Below are 25,413 nucleotides of genomic sequence, written 5' to 3'. Positions count from 1 at the left end.
GGTAGCTCAGAAAAGAAAAAGAAAACAGCCAATAATACTTTCTCTCATTTATTCCACGTGCTGTTCCTTAAGTTTCTCCTTTTCTTTTCTTCCATATGCCTGATAATGGGACTCTATGGAATTGAACATTTTGCAAGTCACTGGTGCCAGCTCTTTGCTGAACATCTCGGACAGGTCTCTTCACTTCCATTTCATTTTGTCTTTCTATGGCTGACATGCATTGTTATTTAAATGAAGGCTTTTGAACTCAGATTTTTTTAAATGCAAATGTATGCTGCTTCCCTATTGAAAACATCAACTTTTTCCTCCTATGAAAGGCAGGATAAAGAGCAATATTCTCAAGACAGAAGGTGGGTTGCGATGTTACTGTTCTGTGAATTTAAGCTGAAAAAGGAAGGCACACACAATGGTGAAGTATCAAAATATTGGCCAAATCTTCCTTCTACCCAAGATATGATTAAAACAATATTATATCTCTTAAAACACAGCTGAGATAGGGAAGGTGCCAAGACACAGCAGACTGGTCACATTTGCTCAAGGCATTCTGCCTGTATAAAAGTGCTAGGGGAGTACACGCAGAGGTGCCAGACACTACATGCCTCCAGAATTTTAAGGTTCTCTATCCAGTTCCTCATTTTGTAGGCTATCACTCATTTTAGTTCAAAAGTTGTTGTCCTCTCATTTTTATTTTTGTGAAAGCCATCTACCAAGAACCACGGACTGAACTTACAGAAGGTCTTGTAGAGAGATAATGGGGAAGAAGGAAAAAAAGAATGAATGCCTAGCTCCCTATGTGAATAGTTTTTGCACCCTTCACTGGAGATCTCAACATTGCCTACCCCAGGAGTTAAAGGTGGTGATCCAAGCTCCTCCAGAACATCATATTGTCTTGATTATGATAATTGAAAAAAGAAATGTGAATTCTATCCATCTTCCTCATTCCTTCAGAATATACTGTATTCATGTTTTCAGAGTTTTCTTTACCTATAATGTCTAGAAATTTACTTTTTAACAGAAGATGAATATGGAAGTTCTCCAGTAATCACATGACTCCTGGAGCTGGAGCTTTTAGATGATCATGAAATATTGCAAGATATGGAAAAAAATCCACCCCATCTACCCTTCCCCCCCAAACAGAAGAGTTGCAAACACCTGAGTTACTTCCATATTTGCTGTCAGACCAGGAAGCATGTGATGCTGAAGCATGTGAACTATCTCAGTCCTTTTCCCATTGCACAATGACCCATCTCACAGAAAAAAAATGCCACAGTTCCTGCCCATTAGCACCCTTGCCAGCAGTATTAGCGCAGAGACTGAACTCCTCTTTTAGTCACAGAAATAGTTGTTCTCTTTCAGTGTCAGTAGCAGCTGTTCCAGCACAGAGTTTCTACATGTTATTCCCGGACTATTGCAAACTTGAAGTCCTGCTCCCCATGCAATAGCAGGTTTATGGATGAGGAGACAACTTCAGTCTGCCAGGTGATAATTTGGCATCCTTATGTCAATGCTAAAATTCCTACAGTTGTAAATATTTATTGCAAATGAAATATACTCATACACTGCAGCTAGCACATTACCATATGAATAAATCTAACATTAAATAAATCACATGCACTCCACCTTTTATTCAGTTTAGAAAAGTCTTATTTCTTGCTGTGAACATTCTTAGCTTAATAAGGATATTCAGAAGTCAAGTGATTCATGGTATGCCTTGATTTGTTTGGTAATACAACATTTTGCTTCTTAAATTTCACCTCTAACAGTTTTTGCGAAGTTGTGATTTGATAGGACAAGAACAGTGAGGGCATTAGGACCAAGAGAAAGACGCACACATTGCTCTGTATTATATCTGGCAAAGTGCTTCCTGACTGAGTGCTGTAGTTATGTGTGAAACAAAGTCAGGGACTGACTAGTTCTCATCTGTTGATCGCAGTTAACTTGAAGCCTCAAAACAGGGGGAAGCTGTCAGATCTGCTTTCAGAGATAAGGCACTTGAATCCAGGCAGCAACTGGAAACTTTGCAGAAGCAAGAAATACTCTGGAAGGAAACTATAAGAAACGGAATTTCTTTTTACTTAGAATTAAAAGAGGAAAAAATCAAAACTTGAGCTACTTTTTTCATCAGCTAAACATATTCTTGTCTAGCTAAGCTGGGATTCTGCATAACAAAGGATCTACTTTATCTCACCGGATCCATGCTATCTTTTATTACAGTAAGTGCAATATTAATAGGCATTTTCTATTTTGTCTGCAGATAGAGAGGAAAGCATGAAATGGCATCAGTGAAATGTGAGGGGAACAAAAAATCCTCTTGGCAGATAGTAAAAACCAGTGCTTTGCCGCAACCCAAGGACTGGAAACTGAGAAAGATCCAAGTGATATTTAACATGACCATCTGTATCATTTTGTCACCAACAGTATGTTCTTGAGGAAGAAATGCAGATACGGATCACGTAAGCTGCAGTTTCTCTTATTGTTGCTGATGCTGGGCTTTTTGCTACTGATGGTTACAACGCTGAACCCACCACCCAGCAACCAGAGCAAGGAAGGGACTTTCCAGCCTGTGGAGTTCAACCCCCGGGAAGGGTATCAGGTGGACTTTGCAGAGACCCAAGAAATGCTGGAGACTCAGGAGGAGAGCCAGCAGTACTACCCTTTGGACGGGCTGTCACCTTTCATCTCCCTGCGGGAGGACGAGTTGATCGCGGCCATTGTGTCACCCGCCAAGAGGAACCACAGCAAGGCCAGGAAGGGCTATCGCATGGTCAAGCAGCAGAGCAAACGGCTGGAGGCACAGCGGGAGGTGAGGGCAGAGGGCAGCCCCGAGTCCCAGCCCATTGCCCTTCCTCTGCAGGACGGGAAAGGTGCTGACACCACGGAGTGGGTGCTCGGCCTGGAAACCCATGGCTTTAACGAAGCGCTCAGCGAGCGGATATCTCTACGCAGGGAGCTGCCTGAGGTACGACATCCGTTGTAAGTAAAACAGCCTATTTAATCTCCGGGAGAAGATTTTACCTTTCCCCATCACTGCCCCCAAGCGAGCCGCTCCTCCTCTAAAACCTGTGTCTTTCCTATCAACTTGTCTCCTTTGGTTTGGGAAAACTTTCCTCTTGCACCGGTTTCCTTTACGGAAACACATACCTCTTCTGCAAACCCAGGTATTTTCCCAGCCTCCCTCCCACAGCCTCGACCCTGAAGATGGAGGGAGCCAAAGGCGTCCCAGGCAGTCCCACACGTGTCCTGCCAGCACCTCCCGGGCAAAATGCTTTCCAGGTATCTTCATTCCTTGGGAGGCCGAAAGCCCCTGAGGGACCCGAGACCACAGCAGGTGCCACAGGAGGAGCTAGGAAACCCCGTAAACTTTCTCCTCTTTTTAAGTGCTACAACAGCGAGGAGTTAAACGACCCAAACGGCAAAAAATAACCAAGCTGTTCTCAAGCCCTCACGAGCTGCCGGGCGCCAAAAACGGAGGGCGCGCGGAGGGGGAAGGGGGGAACTGCGGCTTTGGAGGGGGGGCGGTCAAAAAAGGCGGGGGGGACGAACGGGTGCACCGCGACCCCTCCGCTGGCTTGAAGCGACCTCCTCACCCCCTGCCCTGCGCGCCCCGCTCCCCTGCGCTGCAGCACCCTCCTCCCCCCGATCCGGCCCGATCCGGCGCGGCGCGGCCCGTCACCACGGCAACGCCGCGCCCGTCACGGCGCCCCGCGGGCGGGCGGCAGCGCCCCCTGCCGGCGGCGGCGCCGGGGCGGGCGGCCGGGCGGGTCCCGCCGCGGCAGGTGCCGGGGCCCCGGCCGGGCCCGCCCGCGGGGTCCCCTGTGGGGAAGGGGTCCTGGTCTCCCCGTTTACGCCCGAGTTCGCTGTGCGCTGCTCGGCGCTTCGCTTTCCAAGTGCCTCAGGTCTCGGCGGGCTGTTCGAGAGCCCCCGAGCGCGCCACGATTTGGGAAGGGAATCGGCCGAGCAAACCGGGCCACGCTCAGCTCTGGCCGACGGGGCTGTCACTCGCATCAGTACTCCCCCAGCTTGCTCACCTAACCCAAAAAAACGCTTAACGCTTCTTGGTGACCACCCTAGGTAGTACCCCTCCCAGCGGCTGCCCCTGGGGAAATCCTGCTTTAGGTGCCCGGGTGGCCCTCGGGGCTGAAAATCCCCCTCTCTTGCTGGACACACACAGAGCTGAGCCACCAGCGCCGCTAAAGCTCTGGGCAAAACGGAATGTTTTACCCGTTCCTGCATTTGCCTTTCCCAGCGCTGGCGTGAGGAGGAGGAACAAGCACGCTCCCCGTGTCCCAGGCTGTGGGGAGGAAACCTCTGTGGGGCAGGCGGAGAGCGCCGACACCGGGGCACGCGCGTGGCTCCTACGCACGGGGCTTTTGACTGTTTCTGGTATAATGAGTGACCTGACGAGCATTAAAAGGCAGCGCTGGGGAGAAAGGGAGGTGGAGTTCAGTGTGTCCGACCAAATCTGCCAACACCACTGAAGCTAACAGCAGCCAGTCTGTAAGCCCACTGCGAAAAAGTGGTGTATTTGAAACCCAAAGCGTTGCACTGAAGCCCGGACACCGGAAGAGCCAGTTACTCTTCTAGTCTACGAGGGACAGCTTGGGGCACTTCTTAAAAACAGGTGTGAGAAGTATGTCCTTTCCCCTGGCCAGCAGAGAGGGATGGGGATGTGGGGGGTATCTTGTTTCTTACCTCCTGAAACAAAACCGGTGGAGGCTTTCCCCCAGCATACCGCAGCAAAACGTGCCAGAGAACAATTTGAATAAGCCACAGAGTTTCTATAACATTTTTTCTAGTGGTCATTTCCCAATGGTTAAAGAGAGCTGGTGGTTCGAAGTTAAGGGGACATCTCAAGGAAAGATAGATGAAAGTTAGGAAGTGTTTTCTGTATTTGCTGACTAGATTTAGTGTTAATTTCTGTAGTTTCATTGAATAATGATATGCTAATTTTATTTCAGTTATTTTTCACTATAGTTCATCAGCTGTTCTTTGAACTGTGTAATGTTCAAAGGAGGAATGATGACCCTGTTTTACTGCCTGTGATGTGAGCCAAAAAACGGTTTTACTTTGGCAGTTGAAGAGTCATCCAACAAGAGCCAGTTTTAGTTAATGCTAATCTCAGTCAGATTTAAGCTATGGTCTCAAAGCTCTTGGATGGGTTTTCCAGTCTGACTAGTTACAGCCTAAGGAGTTATCTACGCTACAGCTTATGGAAGCCCAAATTGAAACCACAGCTCTGAATGTCTGAGGCTTTGCAGTTGTTCACATTCATAAACCTGCAGCAGAGGTCTACCTCTAAGCCAGTCTTGTTCTTTATGACAGTATTCAAACCACAACGTACTTTTTTAGATGTAATTTACTCTGGCGGTCTAGCTCACAACTGTGTCAGTATGGTTTTATACCAGTGTAAAATGGGAGTGAAACAGTAATGAATCAGAATGTCTATTATTCTGTTCTATTAGAATCACATTATTCATAATCATGTCTATTATTATTTAATTAAATAGACTAAACCAGTTAGAAGTTTTTCGCTGAGTTAGATCTAGATCTATAGATGTCCTCTGTTTCGTTTCACTTGAAATTAGATGGTAAATTATTTGAACCAAAAGCTATACCTACTGACTGTGAAGCACTTCCAGATACTGTAGAATGATGCTGGCTGAACTGCACACTTGCATACTTCATTTACTAATAGACCAGAGTTTAAGGTGTAGAGTAAATGCTATAGGATATACTTAGTTGCTGTTCCTTAGAAATTCACATGAAGAGTTCTGTTGTGCTTTGCACTGAAGCAATGTACAGCATTAATACAGTTTCTTTTTATGTGAAGATTACAGAGCTCTGATAGAAATAAACTAGAGGCTGCTGGCTGTGCTCTGCCTTGATAGCCCAGGATCCAACTTCCTGTCCTGGAAAGTGATGCTTTAGACCTACCTCACCAGACCCCAGCTTCTAACATAGTCCACATCCTTTACGTGCCTTTACAGGTGAATGCTTTATGCTACTTTTCAGAAAGTAGATGCATAAAACTGTGTATTGTCCAACACCCTGCAGTAAAGCATATCCCGATAGTAAGTCAGATACCTTGATTTGCCCCATTTGTTCTGAGTAGCAGTTCTGACACAGCCAGGGTCTCCGGGTGAAAAAACATTACAACTTGTCCAAATGTACTAGAAAGTTGTCTCCCACATCAAGACTCATCCTTTGGGGTACCTTTCTCTCACAGATTGCTTCCATTGCTGTCAGTTTGCCCAGCTACCACTGACATCCTCGTGGGACAGTGAACCTGGGACAGCATGACTTTTATGACATGGTCCTATCTGAAAAGAAGCTCTGCTTTTCTCTCTTGGTCTTGAGTCACTCAATATGTATCTAGGCAAACGCAAACACACAAAGTATCTAAAAAGGGTTTAAGTTTCATTAAAAAAAACACAGCTTTCCCTTGAGTGCTGTTGGGAGTTGAATCTCAATGAGACATTTTTGTGAAGATGAGTGGGAGTCCTGTCAGTAGAGACTTTGCCTTGGCAGAATTACTCTCCCTTTCGTTGCTGCTTATGACAATTCCTTACTTTTCACAAATTGAATTAAACCACTATTTCTTGTATCAGTCACAGCCCTGACTTTTTGAAATGCCAATTTATGATGGACAGTCTGTGAGACTACTCCAAATTACAGGGAAGGTATTCCCTATACCAGTAGTCTTTCTCATATTTCTGAAGATTAGATATCTATATTGCAAGCCTTTGCCAATCTCCATGGCAACTAGGTACTCACCACCTAGGCTGTGTATTCAAGTGCAGTTTTATTTTCAATTCTTTTCCAATTAAGATTCCAAAAAAGCCTTATCTTCTTGCTATAACCACAGTTCTAGCAAGAAAGCGTTGTAGGATTATGGTGGAAAATATAAGTGGTTATACTGAAAGTTCCTGGTTGGAAGCTGCCTGGTTAATAAAAGGACTTCATCAGATCTTCACTTTTCTTAATTATCTTTAGATCTTCTGCCTGAAAATACAAATACTTCCTAAGTCATGAGAGTATCCTTTTCCCCATCCTTCTGAAAACAGAAGAAATTTGCCCATATGTATTTATGAAATAATAGCATTGTTGATTACAGAAAATTAGTTAAACAAAGACAACATTTGTTAATTACTGTTAAAAATATCTAAAAATTTTGTTTATCTATATAAGAAATAAATTAACATGAAATATTATAAATTGCAAGGAATAATTATGCTTGTGCTAATTTTATTCCCAAAAGTGAATCTACCGTATTCATTTATTTGTATTTGTTATTAAAGCATTCAGATTATTGATTCTATTAAACAATAACCAACTTTGTGTTTGTATAGTGTCTAGCATGATAGGGCCTCAATCCATGAAGAGCAACTCTAAGTATGATGAGAATAAACACAGCAATATTGAAATTATATCCCTGACATCAACTCCTCTTGCAGTTGAACAAGTTCAGTGGCCACTGTAATAATAACCACTGTTATTACAATAAACAATAACCACTGTAAAATCTGTATGATGATTTGCTTGGCAATACAAAGATGTTGGAATAATGATGAGCCAAATTTATCCAACTAGTTTTTATGGGCTTAAACCAGAATGTTTTTTATAATAATCCTTTATTTCCATTAAGAAGTTCTTGCTGGTAGAGATTAAATGAATAAGGCAAATTAAATGAATGCTACTCAGGAAACAAAAAACCTTTTAAAATGCATTTTCACATGTAAACAAAACAGATAGATAGGCACATACTTTGTGTCTGTACAAGAGGTTTTTGAAGACCTTTTCTGGAAAGGGTGTATCTTCGTGACAGTATGATGTGTCCTGTGTCTTTTGAGCTAAGAGCGGTAAATGAGAAAGCACTTTTTGTCATGATGCATTGAACCCATTTTTTGGATTCTTTTCTTACATTTGTGAAAAAAGCCATTTTTTCACAAGACTTTATAATTTTCATATAAAGAGGTTCTGTGAGGGTGAATAGGAAGTGTTTCTGATTCTTAAATGCTTGAGATGTCAAAGAACCATTTCATTCACACTAGTTTTGATAGAAGTCATTTTGATGCTATGGGTGAAATCTTGGCCCTATGGAAAACTGAGAAGCTGTGGGCCCCAGCTGGCAGTATAACATTTCTATGCCATAATGGGTTGGATCAGTGACCCATCCAGCCAGATGTCTTGCAGTAGATTGTATCAATACCTGGAGATGTAAAAGAAATAGCAAAAAATAGCACAGAGATAATCAATCTACCCAGCTCAGATAATCTACCCAGGATCCTCATTCATCTGTGATTTATTTTCATCAGAAAAAATGTAACCGTACAAACTTTATATGGAAAATACACTCACTTTCTTAAATGTATCTATATTTGTTTTCATTACCCATGTAACTGTCCACCTCTTTCCTGTACAAGACTAAGATGTTGGCTTCATTCACTAAGATCCTAGTCAGGCAGTCCACAGGTAAACTAATCTGCTGAGCAGATAAGTTATTTTTCTTTTAATTTACTCTTAAAGGTTTTGTATTTCAGTTTGTTCTCTTCTCTGTTACATGAGAAACTGTGGAAATGGGGGTGCCTGGCTGACCTGCTTTACCCCCTTCCCTGCCTTGTTCTGCATCACTCATGTTCATTTGTCCACCTCCCTAGGGTTCTTTCCTAGTTACCTAATTTCTCAGATAAATAATCTAATTGTCTTTTCAGTTTCTCTTTCTGTGCCTTCTGGACCATTTCTATTTGAGCTCCATGTTTTTGAGGCAGCCAGAACAGAAGACAGTATCCCAGAATACAGCAAAACATTCCTATTTTTTATATTTTTATTTTCATAATGTCATTCCCATATTTTCACTTTGTATTCTGGTTCTGGACACCTTAATGCTTTCTTTGCTCCCTTAGAAGTGAGGTGAGATCTTAAACTGCCTTCCTGAAGTTTTAGGTGTAGGTTACCATTTGTAGTCTCAAAATAGTAACCAGTTGCACCAGTGATTCCAGTGTCTCCCTCATTTGATCCCATGCAGGTGCTTACAACAAGAATATGACTCCAGTCTGCCTACCGCTAGTGTCATCATCTGTTTCCATGACGAAGCCTGGTCTACTCTCCTCAGAACAGTGCACAGCATTATGGACACAGCCCCAAAGGCATCCCTCAAGGATATCATCCTAGTAGATGATCTCAGTCAGCAAGGTAGCCCGCGTTTCTCTGTATGTGAGATCTGCTTTCCAAAGCTGCAGGGAGGAAACTGTCCTCCTCCATAAAGTGTATGAGGAGAGTAAAAAGCAAAGAGGACCCTCAGGAAGACAGCTAAGTGTAGACATGATCTGACTGCCAGATTTTACCCTTCATCCCTAGGATTCAGCTTAGCCTTTTAACTTTGAAATGTTTCTTTTTTTCCCATCACTTCCAATCACTCCGAGCTTTCTTACTTTAAAATAAGATCAGAGTAGGCAAATCTTAGCCTTTCCACTGGACCAGATCTGCTGTAATAATTTCCAGACTTGGAGTTTGGCTCAGTCATGGAGTGGAAAACTCTGCGTTGCTGAAGTAATCCCAAGCACTTGGGAGAGCCAAACACCTGTAGTTTCTCACTATAATCTGTGTCTTTTATGAGATGTTGAGAGTCTCCACCTTTTGCTTAAAACAGGAGAGGAGGATATTCAGTTTCCCACAGGAATACCTTCACACCTAGTGAATCTCAGTCTCCATTAGTCTCTAATTCTCTTTGACGCTATGCTGCTGGGAATACTTAGAACATGGCTTCCTTAGCCATGTAAGACAAATGCCCCCCAAATATATTACCAACAAGCAAGTATCTACTACTTGTTCTACTTCTATTACCTATTGTGTTTCTATAACAGCTTGAATCAAAGTTAAAATGTCTCAGTGACCGTTCTGTTCATGACAGGGTCCCTGAAGTCAGCCCTGAGTGAGTACATCTCTAAGCTGGATCGTGTGAAACTGATCCGGAGCAACAAGAGACTTGGAGTCATCCGAGGTCGGATGCTAGGAGCCGCACGGGCAACTGGGGATGTGCTTGTCTTCATGGACTCCCACTGTGAGTGTCAGAAGGGCTGGCTGGAACCCCTCCTAGCCAGGCTGTCCAGCAACAGGTAAATACCCTTGTGACCTCTGAACCCTCTGCATTGCTAATTCTTGCTAAAAAAGATACACTTGGAAGGGTTCGAATATCTTGTTTTTATCCTCACTTGGTTACCTCCTTCTTTCTGGCTACATTGCTTTTCCTTTCTACTTTCACTCCACATACATCATGCTGATGCTTGCAAAGCAGGATAGGTCATACAATTGACAGCTCTCACTTCACACACAATATGGTTTGTATCCAGACGATGTTAGAACTAAAAGAAGGCTTCCTGGTGGTAATAATTAAACAAGTTTGCAATCTCAGGCTGTCTGCAAATTGACAAATGTCCACCAGAGAAACTACTGCAGCAACCCATTATTTGCTGTACTTTTTAGTTGTCTCAGTCATAAAGCCAAGGATTAAATGGGACAGTTTTCTTAATTACTTTGTCCTCCTGAGTCAGTTTGGCTACATGTCAATGTCACCTGTACAGTATCTGCTCCATGGAAAAATAGAATACTTTCTGGACAGTCTAGACAGTTCTAGCTAACCTCAGATATTTTCACTGACGCCAAACTCACAGGGGAGTGTACAGATCTGTATTTTCCCAATCTGTTATGTTTCAGTTGGTGTTTGGGCCTGCTCTCCTGTACAGTTGAGCTCATCTGTGCAGTCCCCAAGTCCTTCAAAGAGATTAAATCACTGAAAATGTTTCAAGAATTACGTGGAAGTAAATCCTTTATTACAGGGACTTTTCTGAAAGAAACATTTGTACATTAACTTGTCTCTCATAACCCATAAGCCACTCAGGAAAAAATGAATATTTGCTTGAAAGGGTAAAGAAATCATATATATCTTTAAAGCTCTTTCTAGGCCATTAAATAGTCATACTAAAGGCCTTCAAAGGCAGTTCCCGGGCAACGGAACAAGCTGCTTTTATGGCTGATTATGCTTGCTTATAAATGAATTAATTTGAGCTTTTAGAAGTGATTACATCAGTTAGGTGAAAACATTGAAACTACTGCAAGCAAGTGGAGTGCTGCCCTAGAATGTCTCTTCCCCTGGAGGGCCTACATGCTCATTCATTCCTCCAGGAGGGCAGCATTTAATACTGATTAGATAATGGCTAATTGGATGAATGGAAAAAGTTGGAAGGACATTTGAATAATAGTATGGGCTAAATCATCCCTTTCTGTATGCTATATCAGGCCCCATGTCTAAATCTGGAAGCCTTGTCACTGCTAGTGTGGGGAGCCTGTGCCATTCTCCAGTGCACAGGAGAGACATGCTCTAAGGCATTCTGGCAATCACTTTTCCTCACTGTCCCTCTTTCCCCAGCTGAAAAATGGTGATAGTAACACTGATCTGATAAGGAAGTTAATTCGTTATTTTTCCTAAGTTGCTTGAAATGCTTGCATGGAGATCACTATGGAAATGTAAAACATTAGCATAGTCAACTTGGCTTCATTTAGCAGCTGAGGAGCTGTTAAATTAGATCATGTCCACTACCTTAGACTACCCAAATGAGGAAAGTACAGTGAAAAAAAGCTTAGAGTGATTGGTGAAATACCCATCGTTCCTCTTCTTTATGTACCAGTCAAGCTGCCACTCACACACTTTTGCTGGAGAGACAGGATGGGAAAACACTTAATCACCTAGAGCAAGTGGGTCATTAGCTGGCAAGGAAAAACACAGCCTTTCCAAAGCTCAAACCTTTGCGATACTGGTGAGGGAACTGGTGAGATATTTTAACTCTGAAAACTGTGAACAAACCCAATTTTCTAGACTCCTACGCAGATCTAACACTATTATTATGACCTGTATTAAAATAATGTGCAGAGATGCTTGCCCAGACTGAGACCTCACTGTGCACTGAACGTACAGGAAAGGAGAGGCCCTCAGTCCTGAGTATTGTGTAGCAAGGACAGACAAGACCAACAGTGGAAAAATTAGCCCAATTTTACTATAGGGAAACTGATGAAAAGTTATTTAAGTGACTTTTCCAAGGTGGCAGAGATGTCTGTGAAGAGCGGGGAGCGGATCTGACATTTCTGAGTTGCTGTTCAGTACTGTAAAGACCAAGCTTGCATGTTTCTGCTGAAACAGTTATAATCCAAATCTGTGCAGAGGTGACCAGTTTATTACTAGCAAATAAGGTAAACACTTTTGGTTCAGGTATAAGTTCACAAAACACAACAGTTTAAATTTCAAATCATTGTTTTTTATCCAGAATTCACCTGTCTGTATCGTCAATATATCTAGAATTTAGGTAGTGAATCAGTAGGTTTTTGTCCTCCTTAATTCAAAATTATTTATTCAAATCTTAAGTCATCGAATTTTGACTAAGCACTTATTATCAGGTACTTGACTGCTTTCAGTGGCATTTCATCTCTCTATGTGATCATTTTGTTTGCTAACCTAACTAAAATTATTTACCCAAAAGGTGTTAAGTCTTTCTAAAATCATTACATGTGCATTTATGGACACCTTAATTGAGACTAGTTTAGGAGGCATTCTGTGAACCGTACCTAACAGATTGAGTGGGAAGCTGTGCATCAGCTTAGTATACCACCTAGAGAATGGTTCAATGGTTTGTAAAGCATTCCTTGATATTCCAATTATTCAAGGACAAATACCATAGGCACCTGGACAACATTAGAAAACTAGCTAACTGAGATGCCTCTCAGATCATTTCATTTGACAACTGTTTATGTTCCAGGGTAACTCCAGGTGAGTAGCATGGTGCATAGTAATGTAGCTATGGAATTATTACAATCATCTTTTGTAGGGTTTGCCTTTTCCAGGAGACTGTGAGAGGCAGGTGCTATTTCGTATTCAGTCCAAAGGTAGTGTAAGACAGAGGGGGCATATACTGAACTAAGCCATGAAGCCTTGAGAAGATTATTTCTTTAACCTAAAAATAGTGACCAACATGCTGAAGTGTATGGCTCTATTCTTGCAGCAGGATGATTTTTAAAAAAAAAGTCCAAAGTGTGGTTCCGGAGAATACTGCGTGGAGACAAAATGATCCTTGATTATATCCTTGAAAAGAAATTCTACCATAAAAAGGCATGGTCACCGTAACTGTGGCAGAGAGATGGCTTGCAAAGGGATGGCTTGCCCTCAGGACCTTTCCCCTGCTCCTTGTTGCAAGGATTATTTCTCTCTGGGCTGGTGCACTATGTACGTCACTGCTCAAATATTGCTCTAGGAAACTGAAGTCTGTGATATTATTAAAAGGAGCCGATCTAGTTTCTAAAATCAAAGTGCCTTCACTTAGCTCCACGATTCTAGGTCACCAGTCTTTAATGCAAATGCTGTTAAATGGAATAAGAAATGATCACAGCAACAGAAAGCAGTCTCATCAGCTGTTTGCTCCTGTTCAGGAGTCGATGCGTGCCTTTGCTTTTAGATGCAGGCATAGACGCAGAGTTCTGCTGTTCAAAAAATTTGTGAGTGGTGTTACTTTTATGGCAATACAGTAGGGTGAAGTAGAATATTTCACGCTAAAGTCGAACAGTTCCTACACATCTTCATCTGACTCTTCACTTCTCTTTTGCCCATACCCCAGCTTTTCAAGCTACCGGATACATAAGCACAAAAGCAATCTGCTTTCTACCTTCTCACAGGCCCAGGGAAGTATGATATTGTCTGTCCGGAGTCCACACAACCTCAGCATCTGAGCATCCATGCTACTGTCCTTGTTTTGAAAATCTTCCATATATGTCATGTATAACAGCCTCCTTCCTGTGACTTCTCTTTTCTGCCTGATCTTTTTATGTCCTCCATTTGTCAATAATACTCATTTCAAATTCAGTTAGATAATGTTCTGCACTTACATGGTATGATAGCTGAAGATATGCTATCTCTTTATAATCTTTCACAGCTGATCAGTATCAGCAGGTGACCTATTTTCAAGAAGTCAAGGTAAAGAAACTGAAGAAGAGAAGGTAAAAACAAAAGCAAACATTGCTGCCAAAAGTAGGAGCAGCTAGCGTTTAGGCATGGTTCATGGCACAGAGTCCTGACTATCCAATTTAAAAAGTAGTTCCTGCAGATTCCAGCAACCCTAGAAATAAGGCCAATGGGGACCTTTGGGTATTTTGATACCCTACATGCAAATTTGAATATAAAAGATGTGTTCAAAAGAATTTCCTTAAAGTAAAGTATTCCCTTAGGACTCTACCTAGCAGAGATTTGAAGTACATATTTAGTGTTAAGCATGTGAGAAGCGCAATCTATTAAAAAAGACTGTTCATATGCCTTAAGTTAGTCAGGAGTTAGTCTGTAAGGCTATATTTAAGTAGTCCTCTAGACCATAGCTTTACCATTCCTGCTCACAGCATCTTCTCTTTTTATTAACCCCATTCATTTTTATTAATTTCAAATGTTCTGCAGCATTACTTCTCTCAAAACCTCAGCCAGCAAGGCAATTTCAGTGAAAATGCAGCATGCTGTGGAGCCAGCTTGGATTCTCAGTTACTTGCTGAAGCTTTGACTATGTGCAGAACAAGAGAACTCGGAGTGTGTCTGGATTTCTGAGCTATATTATTCTTGCAAGGAAAGATCCACTCCAAAACTGGTTGAAGAAAATAGAGTATTTTCATATTCATTTTTGTTGTTCTTCCTTGTATAAAGGAGGACTTAAACAGATTAAAATCTCCCTTCCCAGCAAAACAAAGTATAAATCAACAAAGAGCACTTTTGAAAAAAAGTGTATCTAAAATTTCAAAACAGATGTGTTAATTAACTCTTCTTCTTCTCATGTTACTTATTCTAAAAATAGAAAAGAACACAATGTCCATAGTGCCTGTAAAGGGTCATGGGAAGACATTTCATTTGCAACTGTATTTGGCTGAGACATCCTAAAGCAGGAAATTATTCATGTTTGGGTTGCTCTTTTTTCATGGAATTGTGACCTTTTGTAGATCCTGTGTGTTCCAAGCATTTGAAATATTCACAAATTAGTATTACCACAGTCAAATGGTTCAAAGCTTTGCTGCCAGTTGTATTTGAGTTTCCTGTTTTTTTCTTTCCTAGGATTCCACAGAGCAAAATTAGCAGTAGTTTGCCAGGGAGTGTTTCATTTCAAAGTGCCGAGAAGCTGCTTGTCTGTCTGCCAATTGCACAGTTAAAAACAAAAAGAATAGCTAAGAACATCTTCCAACTTTCAATTACCTTCTGCTGCAAATTTGCATTTCGAACCACACAAATATCAAACCCATCACTGAACACGCAGAAAACAGATATTTTATAAAAGAAGCCTTAATATCAAAAGATATATAAAGCACTACCTGATTAAGATAAAAATCGGGTATTGACCAGTTTTCACAAAAGGTGAAGTTACTGGATTCCTCTGTTTCAGATCAGAAAGACACTCACAATGTTTGAAGTTTTAAGAAGGCATGGCTCTACTGATTTCAGAATCCTTCTGCTGTTAAACAATTTTATACAGCCTTGCTTTTTCTACTGCCTACACATCAGCTAAGAGATTAGGTAATGAAAGACTGCAGCATTCCTAAGCTGCTGCAGAATGCTCATGAGCCGGGGAGACTGGGGATGTACGTTTGTAGGTAGTTTGCATAATTGTTTGGTCTCCATCTGAATCCAGGACATCGCTACAGGTATTTTTCTTGAATAGCAATGAAGATTCATGCACAATAAAAAGCAAAGCAAAACATGCATTAAAAATTAAGGATCATTTCAGCAAGAACTACTACTGTAACATTTACTCTTATGAGCAATTGCACTGATGCTAGATGTGTCATTGGAGTTTGGAGTTTTATAGTGGCAAGAAATGTATGGTGGACCCAAAAAGGACAGAATTTAAATGGCTGGATATGAAAATGTAGGAGATAGTGTGTCATCTGATCCCAGATATATCTGAGCGTAACTCTTGAGTATCCCTATTGTCTCCATCTGAGCTATCCTGGAAATAAGCACATGGTTTAGTCTTCATTGCTATGGTTTTTCGAATGGATTAGTCTACATTGCCTCCTCTGGCTTCTGCTCAAACACCTCCTCCTAATCTTTCCCTCTCTGCTGTGAAATTCTAAAATAACCTACCATGGGATCATTAGTTCCTCAGTCCTATCTGGATGAGAATGGATAGACAAGTGGCAGTAGATTAGCTTACATTTCAGCAAATAGCAACAAACCGAGGTGGGAAGTATTGAGCTCCAAGCATGCTCCTAACTAGACAGTTGTCAGAGATGTCTACACTGGAAGATGCAGCTGGATGTAGGTAGTCCAGTTATAGTGATTTCGTCATTTTCTGCAGTTCAGTCATATAAAATCCATTCAATTTGTTAGCCTCAGCTAGATTTTCCTCAGCATACCAAAGAAAAAATACTGCTTGTGTGAGTCAAAACCTAAGTAAGTCCATCAGGACAGTACCTTTTAGTAACTTCTAGAAGTAGTTATTTCCTTTTCCCTGCTGTTCTCAGTGAATAAAGGTTAAATACAGCTTTCATTAGAAAGATTCCTGTAGGCTTGAGTTTGAGGTGGTTGCTCCTATACTAGATACAAAACTATATCACAGGATATCATCAAGAGAATCAGAGGAGCATTTCAACTTTATTATTTTTAGTATCATTTCATTCCATTTTTCCTTGAGTTCTGTGGAAGAACGACAGCAAATCACTGCCTTAATATATATGCCTACAAATGCTACAGTTGGCCGTAAAATTGTCTCATCTATTTATAAACCCAGTGCCTGTTTCTAAGAGCTCCCATTATTACATATTATAAAGGCTGGTTTTATACCTGAATGGAGAAATATAATCACTTCTTTGTTTTAAATCTTTCTGCCTTTAGCTTGTCATAGGGCAGTCTGTCTGCTCTTATTAAGAAACAGAGGAATAACTGAGTCATTTTAGCTATATTCTCTGTATATTACAAATATATTTCATACGGTTCACTGAAGACCAGTAGTCTCTTTTCCTCCACAAGGCTCTAGAATTCTCTTTCAGGAAATAGCAACTGTGATAGAACAAAGTTTTGAGCCCCCCCCCCACACACACCCTGTCATTGAAAAAAAAATTACTATAATTATTGTGAAGGCAGAGAAGACAAGTCAGGGTCACATGAACATCACCCAGAGCTGCCAGTTTCCACAGCTGGTGCTGGTCTTTGCCATGGAAAAGGATGAATAACTCACTCAGCTGAAGACTTCTGAGATAATCTACTCCACTGATTGTAGTATGTTTTAAACCTATTTATCTCAAGAGTGATCTCTGACCAACATATATAAACCTTTAAAAGAGGGGGGCAAAACATTCTGCTTTCTACCCCCAAATGGTCCATTTCTTCTCTATATATAACAGGAAGTTATTTTCTAGGAAAAGAGCCACTCTAGAATAATTTCCTATATGTATATTCTTACTCTAGAATAAGAGTAGTTTTTTGCGGTATAGTTAGTCCCTAGTAATTGTTACTGATTTTTTTCCAAAATACCTTTTCTCTGTAGGCACCCCCCACATGGAGACCAAAGGCTATACATTGTGCATAACAGAGCAGAAAAGGATAATGTTGCTCTTCAAAACATTTTTTTTTCCTGCAATCCCTAATACCATTTCATTTATCCTCTGAAAATGTCCAGACGTGATACATTATTGACCTGGAAACGAGGAAGACTGGTAGCTCTTCTGAATTACCAGTAATTCCAGCACACTATGAAATACCATGACATGTTTGCCATGGGGAAACACAGAATACCTCTTCTCAGATCCATCCAAATTTAACTAGAGGTAGAAATGATTTGAAGGATTGCCGTTCACATTGCAATGGCTCCGTTCTGACTCTTAAAAGTAGATCCCACACCGTGACAGTGCATTTGCAAGAGCAGTTTAAGCATGTGATAAAAGAGAATACAAAGAGAAACTTTTATAAACTCAGTGATAAAAGTTTTTGCAAAACAACCAGAAGAACAAAGTAAGGAAAAATGCACTCTTCATTGGCCTAAAGAGACAAATGCCTCAAGTGGTGTGGAACATCTAGAGCAAAATCAAAGGTTGGTGAGCTATGTGGTGCCAAAATCATCTTTTGCAATGAACTTTGCATCCATATGGAGCCTATAACTAGGCTGATGCCTCTATGTGAAATAGCTTTTTAAAAATTCTGATAGTGAACTCATAGTAAAATCCTGAATAGCTCTAAAGTGACAATGCAGTTTATAGGTTCTCGGTAAATTAGCAGTCTTTGGAATCCTCACTACAGGCTCTGTATTCCCATGCACTCGCTGAGCATCAGGCTTCTCTCAGCAGTGAAAATGAGGGCATTCAACATCTACAGCAGTGCTTGTACCTGACAGGATCAAAACTGAGAGTTACTGTTTTCTAACACAGTAGTGAACTTGATCTGTGCTTTGGCTTTTAAAAGAAATTGTACTGTCTTTTTCAGAAATAGTGTCGTCTCCCCTGTCATAGATGTCATAGACTGGAAGACTTTTCAGTACTATCACTCTGTGGGTCTGCATCGAGGTGTTTTTGATTGGAAACTAGATTTCCATTGGGAACCAGTGCCAGATCATGAAGAGAAGGTACGACAGTCTCCCATCAGCCCTATCAGGTAACAACAGTTCATCAGCCAGCATCCTTCCGCTCAGCTCAACACTACAACTGTAAATCTGGGTCATCTTCCAGCTAACTGATGAGAGATATGGTTACTTGCATTTGCTTGGTTAATGTTTTTTGAAGGGACAGGTTTACATTGAGTTTATTTGGCCTTTAATAATCATTCTAATTAGATTTCAGTTATACTTTCATCGTGTCAAATATTTTCCAGGCATTGAGACAACTAGTATTGACAAGACAATGTATTGAGGCTTGGAGGGAGAGCGAAAGATGGAACATACAGAATTAAAATAAGTGTCTTAATCATTATCTGCTAGTGTATTGTTTTGGATGTACAGTTATATAACATTTCCCACTGTTCTGAGCTTTATTTAGCAATTCAGCTCTTGTCTCTCTTCCCCAAGCAAATCCTAGAATTCAATTCCAGATGTTCTTTCTTTTGGTTAGATAATCAATTCACTCACGTTTATATGACGTAGCATTCAATCATTTTGTAATACTATCTCCATCACAGAAATGGTGAGATTTTCATCCGCCTTAACTCCCTATCCAAAACAGAAAGTGTTCAGTTCTAAACTGTTTTCTACACAGGAGTCCTGTGGTTGCTGGTGCAGTAGTGGCCATGGATCGACATTGCTTCCAAAACACTGGAGCTTATGATTCTGACATGACCTTGTGGGGAGCAGAAAATCTAGAGCTATCTATAAGGGTAAGAACTGTAAATAAAACATCAGGTGCTGGTAACTATTGGGTTTTTAAGGCACTTGAATGTAAAGGAGAGAAGAAATTTAGAATAGCAATTAGATGCAAAACTTTTTGGGCTAGGGAGAATATCACTTCCCTCACAGAATTCTATCCCCACACTCCTTGATCTGACACGATCATACAAGAACTTGTAGCATCATGTCAGGAGAATAATGTTTCACTGGCTATGACAATCTGCCTGAGGACAGAGTCACTGGTTTTGGCACCTTCTGAAAGTTGCCTCTTACATTTTGTGCATGTAACATGCACCAAAGCAAATGTAGTAAATGCTTTTATTTCTTAGCAAACATGTACTTTTAATACCAAATGGTTTATAATAAATCATTTGCATTAAACTGTGCTGAATGATATTAAAAAGCAATGAAAACCTCAAACACAAAGGTTATAGAGTCTTTGATGTTCCATGGAAAAGACAGATACACCCTCGAGTCTCTTCACTACACTGCACTGTTCATGCACATAAAAATATAAAAGCATATAAATGTCCGTATTGAGTCAAACCAAAGGTCTGTCTTGCCCAGGATCTTCTCTGTGTTATTTGCCCAATGGCAGATGCTGGGGGACAGTGTATGAGGAAGCGTATAATGATGTTCTTTCTGTCTCCAGCAATGCACAAATTAGGATTTCCTGAGACTAAGTCTATAGTTTTGTTAAATCAGAAAAGAAGGACCTAGAGGGGGAAAAGAAAAGGAGCTTCTCCTTTTTAGATGCTTTTGAACTGAGTGTAAATGTTCAGCCACTGCCCAGAGCAGGGTTTGACTCAATGAATGTCTGTTTCATTTTGCTTTGCACTCTGTAAATTGCTGGCCTATTATTCAGTGCTGCTGGTTGTGCTTTACCAGCTGCATATGAGACAGTCAAGGCTAATCTCTTTTTGTGCCTTCACCTGTGTTTCAGACCTGGCTCTGTGGTGGCTCTGTGGAAATCATTCCATGCTCCCATGTTGGCCATGTCTATCGAGATCATTTTCCACGCACTTTCTCCTATGAAGAGGCCATTGTGAGGAACAAAATCCGAATAGCAGAGACCTGGCTGGGTTCTTTTAAAGAGAATTTCTACAACCATAACACAGTGGCTTTCTTAATCAGCAAGGTAAAGACATCTGTGCGGTCTGTTTCTGAGAGGAGAAGTGTGTGTGGAGGTAGGTAGAGGGGGTGGAAATGGGTGGGAGGGAGTCTGTGTACAGTCAAACATTCATCATAGATGGTGCTGGGGAGAGATTTTCCTTTTTATAAAAGTTTCCAGTGAGAGAGCTGTTAGGTCAGCAAAGAAACAGAGAAACCTGTGCCTCAGAGTTATTTGCTGAAGCTGTCAAATCTCACACGTTGAATATCACTCCTTTGCCAGATGACTTCTTCTTCAGATTGCCCAACAAAATGTGATTTACTTTCCACTTCTGGTACGTGGGGGGAAGTAGCCCATCCCACATGGAACCCAGTAGTATTGCATGCTCAAAAGGTCCTCTTAGAAGATTCGTTCTTCATTGCTGAAGTGTCTTCATCATGTGATTCAAGTAATATTCACTGGCATGAGGCAAGCTGTGGTGTCCCTCCTCTTGGAAAGGAACATATCTGAGTGGTCTGGTGACAAGTAATGTGATTTCTTCCTAAACTGACAGAAGTCCAGAAGCAGCTGCCTGTAATTCAGGAAGTCAGATCTCACCATAATCACTGTTTACAAGTTACTTTTTCATTAGAAGCATCACACAGACAGCAATCCAGCCTCCAGGGATTCAGATGCCCAGCAGTCCGTACACTAACTCAGTCCGACAGCCAGGCATATGATTCATGCAGCCACACTCGAGCCACCTTCAGGCTATGCACCACCTAACAGCTGCAGAACCAGTCACACTTGCTTTTAAGCTACTGTGTAATCCATAGCAGATCAGGGTCAGTCCAGAGACTGGATATCTGATGTGTTAAAAACTGGTGGATGTTTGTTTATTCTGAGCTAGGCAGCAAGACTGTTAACAATGCTGCAATTCACAGGAATTCTCCGGCTCCAGTACCTTTTGTTGTAACAGTATCCTCTTCCGCAAGGCAATGGACAAATTTATGGGCAGTTTTAAATGAAAAAAAAAGTCATTCATCTTTTTGTTCATTTAACAGTGCTGTGCTTTTAAAGAGAAAAGATTCACTGAAAACAGCTAGGCAGAACACGGGTAGGTGCTGTGCAAAATTTCCCATTCAGTTTTGCTCCAGCATTTCAGTCCTGAATGCCCCAGTCATTACAATGCATCATCTGAGAGAGCCAAGATCCAGCAGCAACTGAGTTCTCAGTGGGGAGAGGAAAAGGGCTGTGTCTCAGTGTGGCTCCTCTCCTGACAGGTAGCCTGACCTCCTCACTCTCCACCAGTAAATCTGCCTCTCCAATCAGCCCACTGTGCTAATCCTAGAGAATCACATTCATTTTTTTAATTCTATTTTCACTTTTTTTAAAAAGCTTTTCCCTCCTTGTTTATGTTGTGGGGTTGTACTCCACTGGCCAAAAGTTCATCATTGACTCTCTAAGGTTATAGCCATGTAATTGAAAGGAGAATGCTAGGCCAAGTCTATTAAGATGGGTAGTTAGTTCCTTAATTCATTTGGTAATTTCCTGAAGGCCTTTCTTGTCCACTCAGTAGCAATTTTCTGAATTAAAATAATACAGCCTTCAATGTTACAGTTTACTAGCTGTAAGTGCCATGACCTTTTGCCTGAGAGTTTATTCTACCCAGAATACTTTTATTGCTCATAAATATGATGCTCCTTCAAATGATGAATTTTACAATCTTTATGTTCAGCTTACCATAACATAAAAGGCCTTTTTCTCTGTTTCTTTCTTTCACAACTCATTTTTCAGTATGTCAGTACAGTGGGATGTTATTCAAAAGACACAAGCAAGCAATGACATTATTATGGCTCAACTACCATTGCTGCAGATCAGCCCTGCGGGGATTTATTGCACTGAAACGGTGACAGGGTGAATGGAGCCACCTATTGGCCACTACAAAAATCTTCATGAGCTAGTTGAACGCTGACATTACCCAGTGATGAAAATAAAAAATGACCCCCATTTAGATTGCTTCATAAATATTCCCATTTTATTATCTGAATTGCATCCTGCACAGGATGCCTGTGGTGTGACTGTTAATACAGATGAATAAGGCTCTTCACAGCTCTTTATTATTTCAACCACTCTTTCTGTTTCTCTTTTTTGTGTGGTTTGTTTATTTAATTTACGAGCATGGTTTCCTTTCAGATTGCTTTACAAAAATAATGACTTTCTTTAGATTATTTACACTTTTTATTTGGCATCAAATGCAGACTGTAACTGCTATGACAAAATGAGACTTACTGCTATCACCTTCTTCAGCCAAAGTCTCATGAGAAGCACCTCTTTTTAGGGGAAGCATTTTACTCCTGCCTTGTTCCAAAGAAACCTCTTGGGACCAGGTTTGCGTGGTGCTGAATTGCTGAACTTTGTTGTTATGCTTATTGAATCCAGGAGTGACATTAATCTATGAGGTTCTCTATAACGTATTGCAACTGATGAGATTTGCCTGGGCAGCTTACAGGGGATGGCAAACAGTGCCACATGGCATGATTGATCCCTAGATTTAGAAACTGGTATCTCACCGTTGATCTCCATGGCTTTTTATTTGTCAGTGTTTTCCAGACACACTGCTAAAGCCATTTTTTTCTTTCCTGTGGCTGCAGAAAAATGGCTGGTTTGAGGAAAAGTTATTTATAGGCAATTCCTTTCTTATGTTATCAATTTTAATTTCTGACATAGGAATCTGGACTAGTGTCCTGGCATCAGAAACTACATTTTAGAAATGCAAAGGAGGAGATCTATTGCTGGCAAGAAAGGGGAAAGAAGCTCTTAAGGGTGGTGGTGTTTTTTTAGTATCTGGGCACTCAGAGATTCAGAAAAGTGTTTTGTGTGGTTTTGAAACCAAAGGAGTTAGACACTTACCTGCTTTAGGTGGTTTTCAGAATCCTGTCAGGCATTTTTAGGTGCTAAATAGCTTTAAATATTCAGGCCCTCTGTCCTTTGAAGTGCAGATGCTCATATCTGCAGGAAGGGTTGGAGGTACTTGCCATTTTTCAGAACAGAGTTGCTATCAGGAAGGGTGAAAGTTGGGATTGTATGTAAATAATTTAATAAAGCATATAAATCTTAGGAATGTTTTTATACCTCTATTGCCACAAAACATATTCACATACCTATATTTAGCAACTATCAGATAATAATCTAATAGGCTTTATGTTGGGCCAAATACTGTCTTCATTTACATCCTCTGATCATGGAGGACTGTCAGTAACTGAGGAGTTTGGACTGTTAAATGCCAGAAAATTCAATTTTAATCAGTGGGGCAAATTCTGTACTGAATTACAAGCTAATACAATCCTACTGATTACAGTGCGACTAGTACCAAACTTGCCCTGATGACAAGGACTGACTTATCTTACAGGATTATACTAATTTTTAAAGGAAATGCTTATTTCCACAGTGTGTGCTACTTCTGAAACATTACCTCTCTTACACTTTGAGACTAAACGCTCTTTTAGCACAAGGTTGAGGGTGTGTAGCTGGTCTTCCTCCATTGTATGAGCATGTGAAATATATGTCAATATCTATAACATGCAGGATAGAAGAGGTGGCAGAAATGATTCCTGTGTAGTCATTTCTAGCATCTCTAACACAAATACACTGGTAACCTTGTTCATTGCCCTATGCTTTCATTAAGGCAGAGAAGCCTGACTGCAGTGAGCGCCTTCAGCTACAGAAGAGACTGGGCTGTAGAAATTTCCATTGGTTTATATCAAATGTGTACCCTGAACTCTCCCAACCTGAAGACACACTAAAATTCTCTGGCAAGGTAAGAGAAAATGCATTATAAAGAGTGATTAGTGTCTCTGCATTGTTCGAAGATCCCCATATTGCCTCCATATAATAGGTATGCTGTGAGCATACAATAAGAGGCTGTTCCTGCTTCGGAAAGTTTGTCATCTAAACAGGCAACGCAACAAGGATGGAAGGAGAAACAAAGGGAGAGAGGAGTCAAACAGCTGGTCCAAATTCTCACATAAACCTAGCATCCCAGCTAGGAGCTGGATCCAGACTGTCTGACTCAGTTTGGTGCTGCAGATCAGAGGATCCCAGTCTTAGGTTCTTTAGGTACCATTAGTAAAGACAAAGAATTGTTTGCCTCATGCAGACAGCAATGGCAACAGCAGCTGAGATGAGCTCTGTGTGGACCCATGTGCAGAAAGAGAAAGAAGCATTTCTCCAGCCCTACACTTCCCCCAGGTGCGGAGGTGGCAGCAATAGCAGTTCCTTGGCAGAGCATGTCCAGGAGGTGATATTCTCAACTTTTTTTTTAACGTATAAGTTGAAAATTATCACCCATTAAAATACAAATTTATTCCTTGGGGATTTTCCCCCAACAAGGCAATAAGGTCCACTGATTAAGTCACACCTTGATATCAGATTTTACCATCTCCTTTTACTATTTTGTCTGTTCCTTATTATGAAGTTTCAAGAGATTTCTTTTAACCATCATGATAGTTCAGACCAGAAGTGGGTATCTCTGTTGGAGTGAGGGAGGGGACCCCGGAGTAACGATGAGTCTCAATATGAGTATGGTCGTTCTCCCTTTATTAGAGCTTACACAAAGTATATATATCGACAAGCAATACGCATGCGCTAGCGATAGTTACATGATAGGTTACAGTGTCTGTCCATACGTATAAAGCGGATACATGATTGGTGCAAGGTTGCTGACTGCGCTCCATCGACATTTATGGAACCTAGTTCCGTCCAGACTTGTTTACCAGTTTCATGAATACCTTCTTTTGTAGTGCTCAAGGCCGCTATACGGCCACGTTCAGCAGGCCTCAGCAGGTTCGCTTGCCTTGGCCTAGATAAGGCCGCTTTCAGCAGGTTCGCTTGCCTTGGCCTAGATTCCTTCCTCTACCCCGAAGACGGGATTGCTCATCCCAA

The 25,413-nt window shown here is 41.1% G+C and overlaps 1 protein-coding gene across 5 annotated transcripts in view; it reads left to right on the top strand.

The window, feature by feature from the left end:
- The first annotated feature begins 1,915 nt into the window (after positions 1–1,915).
- The window catches only part of GALNT15 (polypeptide N-acetylgalactosaminyltransferase 15), a 29,193-nt gene continuing 5,695 nt past the window's right edge, over positions 1,916–25,413 (top strand). For 3 of the 5 annotated variants that reach the window (XM_067291535.1, XM_067291536.1, XM_067291533.1), the window contains exons 1-7: positions 1,916–2,973; positions 9,026–9,192; positions 9,911–10,115; positions 18,488–18,655; positions 19,252–19,369; positions 20,323–20,517; positions 24,158–24,289. In XM_067291535.1, the coding sequence (XP_067147636.1) occupies positions 2,420–2,973; positions 9,026–9,192; positions 9,911–10,115; positions 18,488–18,655; positions 19,252–19,369; positions 20,323–20,517; positions 24,158–24,289 (1,539 nt within the window). In that variant the 5' untranslated portion in view covers positions 1,916–2,419. The remainder of the gene's footprint in view (positions 2,974–9,025; positions 9,193–9,910; positions 10,116–18,487; positions 18,656–19,251; positions 19,370–20,322; positions 20,518–24,157; positions 24,290–25,413) is intronic. The other 2 variants (XM_067291534.1, XM_067291537.1) reach the window with 2 other exon arrangements.

This window comes from Apteryx mantelli, chromosome 2, assembly GCF_036417845.1.
Source record: "Apteryx mantelli isolate bAptMan1 chromosome 2, bAptMan1.hap1, whole genome shotgun sequence".
In the NCBI taxonomy this organism is placed as follows: domain Eukaryota; kingdom Metazoa; phylum Chordata; class Aves; order Apterygiformes; family Apterygidae; genus Apteryx; species Apteryx mantelli.
This window is presented reverse-complemented; position numbering and strand designations above follow the sequence as displayed.